Consider the following 10,996-nt stretch of genomic DNA (forward strand, 5'->3'; position numbering starts at 1 on the left):
ACCCTTCCTCTTGCAGATAGACAGACAAATCCTTTTATCCCTCTCCAACTTATCAGCCATGTCCCTCGTTTACTCAAGAGCAGTGGGGGCCAAGCACAAGTCAGTCGTCTGACCATGCCTGTTTTCCCTCCGCAGCTTGTGTTTTCAGTGTTTAACTGTAGAGCGGGAATGGGGAGTGGAAGTGGACGGCAGGGATGTGGAATTTGAAACATTTCTGATTGTCGGCCAGCCACTGTTTACACGGCAGGCAGGCAGGCAGGCCGTGACATCAGAGGGGGGGACTTTATAAAAGTCAGGCCGGTGAGCCAGCCGTGGCCCCAACAACTCAGCACGCACTGCAGTAGGACGCTGTGTTGGCTAGGATGGACAGCCAAGTGAGAAATGGGTGCACACACGCGCTGCTGCTGGCAGCTGTTCTACTGCACTACCTGTGCTGCCAGGTGAGGTGCTTTCTCTACATCTTCTTTACATTTGATTTACTGGCAGGTGTTAGGTGTCTATAAAGCCAATGGCTAAAGCTTCTTATTGTAATTAGACATATACGATACTTATTAGACTCACTGATATCTAATTTTTCAGTCCTTTTGGAATAAAGCTGTTGGCTGGACAACACTTGTGAGTCATACACTACACTAACCTGGGTCATATTTGTGTAAAATCCTATAATAATACTGTACCACCTAAGTCCACAGTCCTTTCACTTCTAGTGATGGTTCTGTATCTTTCATCTTGTCCAGAAATGCAAGTGTAAAGTGTGTCTATTAGTAGGAGCTCAAAGTGCGAATTACATGAATTACACAAGAAGAAATATCAGTTCTCGCATAATGCTGCTTTAATTGCTTCAGGTGTCTGGTTCCTGGTACCATGACTGTGCACAGTTTGTTAGAATGACAGTTTTTTATTTAGCATTTCACACCAAACCACTTTGACTTTGTCTACATCTTAACCATTTAATTTAATAATGTTTAAATATCTGTGCAATGCCCCTTTTAAATATCTATATAATAGGGGTCTGCTTTGCACCACCAATAGTTTTGTGGTGGTTTCTGTACGGTCACATCTTTGTTGATGGACAGACAAATGTGTTGGGTTACCGAAACTATGAATAAACAGACTGTTTTGCTGTGGACCACACACACACACACACACACACACACACACACACACTTTATCAAGCCATTGGCCTATTCTACACCATATTCATTGCAAAGTATGCCATGTAAAGGTATTCCGATCCTACAGAGTGTTTCCAGAGCAGACAAAGGAATCCTTCAGGCTTATTAGATCTAACTTCATTCTGTTGGCTGGCTCCAAGTCTGACTTTGTAATTGAAAGCATATTTATATTGCCTTTAGAGTCTGGGAACTCTTACCGTAAGTGATTCACAAGAGATGTTTTTACCCCTTTCTCCAAGCTTGTGTGAATGCCTTGAGTGAGTCAACGCTCTGAAATGCCAGATTGTCCACATAAAGAGATTTAGGAGAGTAAAATTGTAAGTTATACAGTCCCTCAATCAATCAGAAGTGAGTTTTCCAGCAGCGTCACAACACAGTGATTATCATTAAACTGCAGACTGTTCACTTAAAATACTCAGTGTTTCAGGCTTAATAGGTTGGCAGGCCAGCAGTAGTGATGTGGATGCATTCCAGCATTCTTGCTGTTATCACTAAATGTCATCATTTCTTCCACCACATTTTTGAAAATGGTCTCTGTTCTTAGTCTATGATCCATTTTACATTTTAATAAGGTGGATGTCCCACATTACAGCCCTGGTAGTGTCAGGAATAGTAGTTGTAGTGAAGTGAGGCCCTTCCTTGCTTTAGTGTGAACAGGCCCAAATATAATGAGCAGGCAATGGTGAAGGCTGGGTGTTATCTAAAAAAATGATCACAATATGTTTCTTGTTTAAAAATTCCAGAATATTGTTTATAATGCTACTACTTACAGTTTTCCACCTTTATCTGCTGTTTCAACACTGGTAATGACAACTTCGCCTCATGACTCAAAGATTTTGTAGGTTATTGGCTTCAGCTTAAGGTTTAGAATTGTGGGAATATAGCAAATTGTTGTGTTTAAGAAAGTATGAAGTATGGCATTTTAAATGTTTTATTTCCCTTGCTTAACAATAGCTTTCGCCACCATTTATTTCTATTTTAAACAATTCCTGAGCAAGTTCTGCTGCTGAAGTCCTTCTTCCTTGCTAGGCATCATTGAACAAACTTTATGACCTCTAACATGTTGAAATATCCTTTCTACAACCCCTTTGATGTGTTTGGGGTTTTTGTCCTGTTGGAACACTCAATTGTGTTCAAAGTTTTAACTGTCTTTGAAGTTGAAACTTGAAGCTGAAGTTTTGAGGTTATGCTAAAGAAGTCTAAGGAATTCTTCCTTCACTATTACTCCATCTGGTTCCACTGGCAGCAAAACAGCACCAGAACGTGATGCTGCCACCTGACATTCCTAACAGCTGGTACAGTGTTCCTGGAGTGGAATGGCCTGCTGGGGCCAAACTATGTTGTGACTTCTTTCAGACCTTGGCTAAGTGGCTACCAATAACTTGTACTTATGTGTAATTGTTTGATTTTTGAATCTGCAGTTGGTCAGAAATAGCTCCAAGAAACAGTTCTGACTTCTGTAAATCTACGGTCATCCTTTTCCGATCTACACTGAGATCATCGGACTTTCCCTTTGTACTGTGTATTGGCAACTCATTGGGTGCTGTTCAAGGCTATGTTCACACAACAGGCAGAGTGGCCTAAATCTGATTTTCTCACCAAATCTGGCCTTTATCTGACATTCTGACCTATACCTGACATTTGTCTGAACAGTTCATGCTCCTAAACTCCCAAACAAACAAAATGAGGTCATCAGTACCATCCACTTTCTTGATGGTCATGTTAATGAACAGTGGAGGCTGGCTGCACATTTTGAAGCAATTTATCAGGAGAATGGGGAGGCGAGAGAGGGCAAAGATTTTAATGATGGGTGTCTTTGGGGTCATGGCATGTTCCTTCTAGTTATGTTTGAACTAGAACATCATTCCAAATATTTATGAGGTCTGTTACCTTGTTATCTCACCACTGAAACCCTCCCTCACTGCTGCCATCCGTTCCCCTTCTCCCCAGCATGCATTTATGACAAATGTTGAGTTGGACTGACATAAAAGGTGGATGAATTACTATCTTGCTGTTTAGACTGAGTTGCGTTGCCACATATCGGATGTGTATCGGATTTCAATACTATATATGAAAGTGGCCCGAATCAGAACTGAAAAAGTTCATAATTTTTTTATGTTCACACTGCCAAACAGATGACACATTCATGTTACATATGACAAAAATATTGGATTTGGAGCACTTTTACCTTCTGTGTGAAGGTACTTACTTTCAGTTCTGATTTAAGACTAAGTATTTATGTAAATACTATTTCATTTTTATATATATCTGAATCTATACGTGTAATTTTGTAACTTCAAAAGAAAAACTTGAGCACCACTTTTTATTAAAGATGTGTCACTCATTCTGCCCCAGAAAAAAAAAAAAAAGTTCATAGAAAACTCAATATTTCCATGACATGACCATGATGAATGCCATGTCCATGATAAGTGTATGCAAACCTCTGGACCAACACTGCTGTACATATTGCCTGTCAAGTGTAAATCTGATATCTGACTCCATTGCCCCATCGGCCAACTTTCACAGTGACTGCAGTATATAAACATGCTGTTTCCACTTCACTGTTCCAGATTTGCTGTCAGCAGTGTGGTGGTCTGTGCCAATGTCCCAGCTCAAATCCAGTCTGCCCTGACAATGTCCCTCTGGTGGTGGACGGTTGCGGGTGCTGCCAGATATGCGCCCGCCAGAAAGGTGAATCCTGCAGTGACATGCTTGTTTGCGACAAGAAGAACGACCTGCAGTGTGACTACAGTGCAAGTTTTCCTGGAGACCCTGGAGAGTGTGTCAGTGAGTAGCCTGGTTCTAGTTTCCCCAGCACTAAAACATCTTGTCACTTGTCACAAGGCCTATAAAAAGTTGTTCCAAGGCCGCACTGGGAGAGAAGCAAACAGAACTACCATTTGAGGCCTAATGACTATGGCTTATGCCTCTTTTCAGAACATCTCAATAACTATTAGTCCCATCAGTGCTGACAGTGCTTCTCCTGGCTTCATTTACTGTGAGAAGAATACAATGTGGAGACAACAATAAAACTGATGATGTGCTTAGAACAGTTCATCCCCAGAAAGAAAGTCAAGCCATTTAGGTGTCTATAACACTGAGATACAGTGCTTTATCAGCAAAGTGATTTATCAGTCTACTCAGGCTTTAGTAACACTGAGATAAATAACTGATCAGCACAGTGATTTATTAGTCTACTCATGCTTTAGTAGAGTTCAGTAACACTGAGATACAGTGATTTATCAGCACAGCGATTTATCAGTCTACTCAGGCTTTAGTAGAGTTCAGTAACACTGAGATAAATAACTGATCAGCACAGTGATTTATCAGTCTACTCAGGCTTTAGTAAAGCTCAGTAACACTGAGATAAATAACTGATCAGCACTGTGATTTATCAGTCTACTCAGGCTTTAGTAGAGTTCAGTAACACTGAGATAAATAACTGATCAGCACAGTGATTTATCAGTCTACTCAGGCTTTAGTAGAGTTCAGTAACACTGAGATAAATAACTGATCAGCACAGTGATTTATCAGCACAGTGATTTATCAGTCTACTCAGGCTTTAGTAGAGCTCAGTAACACTGAGATAAATAACTGATCAGCACAGTGATTTATCAGTCTACTCAGGCTTTAGTAGAGCTCAGTAACACTGAGATAAATAACTGATCAGCACAGTGATTTATCAGTCTACTCAGGCTTTAGTAGAGCTCAGTAACACTGAGATAAATAACTGATCAATACAGTGATTTATCAGTCTACTCAGGCTGAAAATAATTTATCAGCAGAATTTGTACAAAAATGTATAAAGCTTGTGCATCACAGGTTTCTACGAAAGACTGTATTTATGAGCAAAGATAGAAAAAGGTTTGCAGCTGAATTGAATATTGAATCTGTTGAAGAGAACATATGGTTTTTATCTTAACGGCCTTCATTGTTGTTGTTTAGGTGCAGAGGAGCTGAGCTGCGAGCTGAACGGAGTGTCCTATCAGGATGGGGAGGTGTTCCAGCCATCCTGCGCCATCCAGTGTCGCTGTGTGAGTGGAGGGGTGACCTGCGTGCCCCTGTGCAGTAATGACGTCCGTTTGCCCACCCCTGACTGCCCTCACCCTCAGAGGGTGCAGCTGCCAGGAAAGTGCTGCCAGGAGTGGGTGTGTGAGAACATAGACAATAGTGTGCTTCAGGATGCACAAGCAGGTAAACAACCTTAAAACTGGGAGTAATGGAGCATAGTGAGACACTAAATCACATTTTATGAAGTTTTCAACCTACCCTACCCTACCTTAAGTATTATATTACTGTGACTTTATTTATATAATAGCTTATGATGTGGGACTGTGCTGTTTTCCTTGTTCAAAACATGATTACCTCACTTAAGAAAAAGCTGAACTTGAAGGGATCGTCTCCGTCCATGTTTATGGGATAACGATTTTCACAAACATTTGGAGACCAAGTCTGTTTTCCTGCGTCATTATGGGATTTTTCATAAATCATAAAAATCTTGTCTCTTGCCCAAGCCACTGGACAAACCCATGCAGGCAGGGTTTATCTAAGGCCCATTGGTGACATTCCAGCCAGAGGTTTTTCACTGTGGGATCTTGAATATTTAATTGAAAATGTCTTGCCAGGATGGAGCCCAACAGCCCAAACAGTGAGTTCTTCCAGAAGCTTTCCGTGAATCATAACTGGACTCATGTCTGTGCAAAGCAGTAATTAATGCTCCAAACCAGTTGGCCACTGAGCGGCTAAAAGGGGGGCTAGTTAAACTCTGGCCATTTTAAGAACATCTGGAAATTTAAGCGATGTCACCCAAGTTATGTAAACCACAACAGCACATTTTGTTCTGTGTTCTCGTGTGCTACAATGAGGGAGTTTACACAGTGTTGCAGTCTCAGCCAACAAAGGTCTGATTGCTATCACTTGTGGCTACAGATTTTCCATTTGTAAGCTTCTCAGAACATGCCACCTTCTTTGTTTGGTCTACAAAGAGGTAATATTAAGGGACATGCGCCTTTTCCCAGTACAGAGTGAACTAACCTGACTCTGAGATACTGGTCTAGTTTTGTAGTTAAACCATGAGCTGTCGACAAATCATCATATTGCTAGTATAATGTAGTCCAAGTGTTTTATCTTACACAGTTTTACAAGCCTATTTACAACCCAATTCTTTTGCTTCAGAATTAAGCCTTGCCATTTTTGGAAACAAAACTGAAAAAACTGACCCAGCTATCAGTGTTAGACCAGGGGTTTTCCAGTCTGCCCAGCTATGATGAGCCTGTGCCCACTGCAGCCTTAGCTTTCTGATCTTGGCTGATGTGGTCATCTGCTGTTGTTGCCTATCCACTTCAAAATTCGACATGTTTGACATTGTGAATTCTGAGCTGATTTTACCGTAGCATTTCTGTCCCGAACTATAGATAACCCCATATTATTAGCCAGAATCTCCTAAGAATTGTTCAGTAAATACATTGGACTATTATGCAACTTTTGCATATTTTACAGAAAGTGAGGAGTTTGAAATGTGGGCCCACATGTAGGCCATTGTGGCTTTTAAGAAAGTTTTTTGGGCTCAGTTCAGTCAGTTATAGCTGGATAGGTGTAACTGCATTAGGAGCCATGCAACTCTACTGAATGTGTTCTTTTGAACAATTGCAGCTCACAGACCTGACCAGTTACCACCCCTTCCTGGTTACCAAGCCAACCCCAGCTTGAACTGCATAGAGCAGAGCACGGAGTGGAGTGCTTGCTCGCGTACCTGTGGCCCGGGGATATCAACACGTGTAACCAACCAGAACCCGGCCTGCAGGTTGGAAATGCAGATCAGGCTGTGCAAGGTCCGACCCTGCCATGCCTTCCCCCCTAGGAGTGGTCCAGTGGTAAGTTCAGTACAGGCCAGTTCTGTCTACAGCCAGCAAACCACATCATCCTAAAATCGTTTCCTTAACATGTCAGAATTGAAAAGCATGTGAAAAGTTTGAGATCTTGGCAGTTTATTTGTTGACTATTCTTCACTAGCAATGAAATCAAACAAACTGTCAAATGTAATTTAATTGCTGCAAACCGCCAAACTCCCTTTTGCTGTTTTCTTTATCTTGAAATTGAACATTTCATCATGATTGGAGTAGAAATGATAGCCAGAATAATAGACCTTAACACATGATACTGTCCAAGAGACCACCCTTCTCTAATTGTAAAGGTGCACATATTTGTCACTGTGCTATGTACAGCGTAATGTGTCCTCCGCATTTGACCCAGTGGGCAGCCAACTCCACCGCCCAGGGACCAGAGAGGGTTATGGACCTTGCTCAAGGGCCCAACGGTGTCATCAGTCGCCCGGAGCTCTAACCACTGAGCCACCACTGCCAATACCCTTATTGTATTTGTCAGTCCACCAGCTATTATGTACATTATTCATTTTTAATCAACAGAAAATATAATCTCAGATATTTTAGAATTTTTACTTTCTGCAGAAATCTGAGGGAGATATTTTCCACTCCTCATCTTCAGCCTTAGATGCATTTTCTGCTTCTCATGATCCAAGTAATCCCAAACACAAACATACATTCAGTGATGTGGAGGTCTAGACTCTGGCGTGGTCAGTCTGAGAACATTGATCCTATTTTGTGTGTTTGCTGGTGTTCTTGTATTCAAGTCCTGAGACTGTACACAAGCTGTATCTGGACTAGGAAATTGTGGTTGAGACTAGCCGAGTCCAGTGCATCTTTCTGAGGCTACTGTACACGGGGTAGCGGACACAGTGCCGTTTAGCTTGCACTCTACTACTAAAAGTCTTGGTGTCGGACTTATTGGTTTTTGGTCTTTGGCTCCAAATGGCTCAGCGGTCTAATGCCCTACCGCTATGACCCAGGGGTCACAAGTTTAAATTCTGAGCCATGCTGCCTCACATTAGTGGCTGGAGTCCCTGTCCGGGTGGGTAGATGGCATATCACTCTTAAGTGATGTTAAGTGATGTCTGTCAGCTGGTGTGGTGGAGCGGGGGACTCAGCATATTCCTCCAAGCGTGCAGCATTGGTGGCTGTTTGAAAAAAGGCGGTGGCTGACTTTGGATGTATCGGAGGATACATGCTAACAGTTCTTACTCTCCACACCATACAAACTAACTGTCCTTAACCTAGTGTCAGGAGCATTGCCAGTGCTAGGGAGAGTTATGAAGGGATGGGTTAATTGGCAGTACCAAATTGTCATTTTTCAAATCTATAAATTAATTTAGAAAAGTGTTCCAGTCTTGGTCTTCACTTAGGCTTGTTTCTAGAGGTTTTGACTACAAGGCTGATCAGCAGTTTGTTATTTTCAGTAAGAGCTTCCGGATCAGCCACAGACACTCAGTGTTTAGGTTTCTTCTCTCAGAATGATGAGTTCTAAAGCCAGAGTGGAGTTTGAATTTCCACTCACTCTGTTTATCTGATAGGGCAGTTTTGGTGGCTTACAGAGTCTTGCATGGTTGTTCAGGGTCACATTTTCTCTGTATCTTTGAGTAATTTAAAGACTTCACTTCACTTCTGGAAACTCCCTGTTTTTGTAACTGTTTTTGTAACATTTAATCAAGGTGTGGGGCAGTGGTGGCTCAGCGGTTAGAGCGCCGGGATATCGATAACAGGGTTGTGGGTTCGATTCCCGGGCTCGGCAAGCTGCCGCTGTTGGGCCCTTGAGCAAGGCCCTTTACCCTCTCTGCTCCCCGGGCGCTGGAGTTGGCTGCCCACTGCTCTGTGTGTGTGTGTGTGTACTCACTGCTCCTAACACATCGCTACCAGATGGGTTAAATGCAGAGGACACATTTTGCTGTACAGTGCACCTTTACCTTTATTGATTTTCACCTAATCTGATCCATCAAAACTCTGACCAACTGTCAATTCAGCTGTTCTTTCATTCTCCCCCTTTTTTCTACATTTCAGAGGCCAAGAACATGCCAGTCCAGCTACAGGTCAGCAGTCCCTGTGCGGCTGTTCCATCAGGGCTGCTACAGCACTCGCGTGTACCGGCCCCGCTACTGCGGCCTGTGCACGGACGGTCGCTGCTGCACCCCCTATCGCACTCGCACCATCAACGTTCCCTTCCGATGCCGAGGCGGCCGGCTAATCTACCCCGCCGTCATGATGATCACTTCCTGTGCCTGCCACTACAACTGCCCTTACTCGCCTGCCGCCACTTACAGGAGCCCTGCCTTCTCGGGCTAGAGGCTGTCCCTCACATGCACTGATACACACAAAGTCCCATCTCATTCCGCTGGCACCTCTCCTAATGTGCAGTCGGGTGTCTTTGCCTTTTTAAAGTATTGGAAGAATAGCACTTTAATACATATAACACTTTTTTTTAAAGACTGACTGACAGATTCATGTCTGTATCAAGACGTATGTGATCAAGTATGCCAGTTGAGGTTCGGCTTGCTTGAGAGAGGGATGACTTTTTAAAGGCTGGACCGGCCAATTCTGCACTTATAGCCTGTGTTTATAGATTTAGTCCTAGTTTCCTTGAGCAGGAAACCTCTTCGAAGTGTAGTGTCGCTGTCACGCAGAAACCTCATGTGTTCTTACTGCAAGTCAATGTAAAAAGATCATTTCAGAGCATTTCTATTGGTCCATTCATCATGGAATGTAAAAGAAAACAACTACCAGATTCAAATGATGTCAAAAAGTGGAAAAGGTCTTTGTGTGACGGCGACGTTATTCAGATAGTCGATCTGTTTTGTGTTAGTTAGGTCTACATGATGGCAGCTAATACTCTTGAACTAATGCCTACAGCTTCCACCTTATACTTGATTACTGTAGCTTATTCAATAACTGCGACTGAGTGATACTCCTTGGTATTGTACTGTAGAACTGTAGCTTTGGCTATATGGATGTCAGCTTTGAGAAAAACTGAGACCAGGGCTAGTTTATCAAATATTGTCAGTGGATCTTGGCTTCTGGTCCAGATCAACTGGCATTTATCTGATCCAGAAATGAAATAAGACAACATTGAACAAAAAGAAAGAAAGCAAGAAAAGAAGAAACGAAACCGTATCGCCCCCTAAAGCACTTTTGAATTGACTGATGTGCTGTACATTGCAGTGTGAATTATGATCGCTTAGTCAGATTAGTTAGTATTCATTCTAAGTATCGTTCCTTAGAAGAATCTGGGTGAGAGAAAGTTGTGAGATCCTATTTCATGTGCCAGAAAATTAAAAGCAGGTGTAGGAATGAGTGACATGATGACTGATGACTCACAGCATGTGTATATTGTCAGTAGCTAGTACTTTAGAACACTGATTTTTCTGTTTAAATAAATGGATCTAAACAAAAAAGAGCCGTCACTGATATCACAATCACATTACAACTACAAAGCTGATGGGATCTTAGTCCATGATTTCATTGTTTTATTTATTTTTTTTGTTTTTTGTTTTTTTGCCACTTGGTTAGTTTTCCCTTTATTTCTTTGTAAAATATTTTTTTAACATTAAAAAAAAAAAGAAATCAATAAAAAGCTTTTTTTTAAAAAATGTGTTTGATTGTTAGGTAATCTCTGAAACACATTTTCACTCAAAAAAAAAGTTTAATTCAATTCAATAGCCTCATAAACACCTGACACATTCACTTCACTGGAGCTTAATAAACCAATGGTAAGAGCAGGCGTGTGGACGTTTGGATGCATGTTTCGAATTTAGCGTCTTCAACCATATACGCAGGCCCTCTACGTCTTTAAATATGGTGCCCTATAGCACTCAGTGTTTTGTTGGAAAGCTAGTTAGTCTCTGTCGCTTGCTGTCTTCAAACGCTGACTGAAGACCCACCTCTTCCAAGAGTACTTGGGCGAAGTGTAGTGATGAG

At 42.0% G+C, this 10,996-nt stretch overlaps 1 protein-coding gene across 1 annotated transcript; it reads left to right on the forward strand.

The window, feature by feature from the left end:
• The first annotated feature begins 362 nt into the window (after nucleotides 1-362).
• ccn5 (cellular communication network factor 5) lies at nucleotides 363-10,668 on the forward strand. The gene is made up of 5 exons (XM_072696962.1): nucleotides 363-440; nucleotides 3,746-3,962; nucleotides 5,121-5,369; nucleotides 6,828-7,048; nucleotides 9,086-10,668. Exons 1-5 carry the CDS (start codon nucleotides 363-365, stop codon nucleotides 9,365-9,367), a joined length of 1,047 nt encoding a protein of 348 aa, XP_072553063.1. The 3' UTR covers nucleotides 9,368-10,668.
• The last annotated feature ends 328 nt before the right edge of the window (nucleotides 10,669-10,996 follow it).

This window comes from Salminus brasiliensis, chromosome 14 (assembly GCF_030463535.1).
Source record: "Salminus brasiliensis chromosome 14, fSalBra1.hap2, whole genome shotgun sequence".
Classification (NCBI taxonomy): domain Eukaryota; kingdom Metazoa; phylum Chordata; class Actinopteri; order Characiformes; family Bryconidae; genus Salminus; species Salminus brasiliensis.

Excerpts from the sequence above, each read along its gene's own strand:
- ccn5 (XM_072696962.1), top strand. The coding sequence starts at position 363 with ATGGACAGCCAAGTGAGAAATGGGTGCACACACGCGCTGCTGCTGGCA. Across the intron at positions 5,370-6,827 it reads GCTTCAGGATGCACAAGCAG|CTCACAGACCTGACCAGTTA; the intron begins GTAAACAACCTT and ends GAACAATTGCAG. Across the intron at positions 7,049-9,085 it reads CCCCTAGGAGTGGTCCAGTG|AGGCCAAGAACATGCCAGTC; the intron begins GTAAGTTCAGTA and ends TCTACATTTCAG.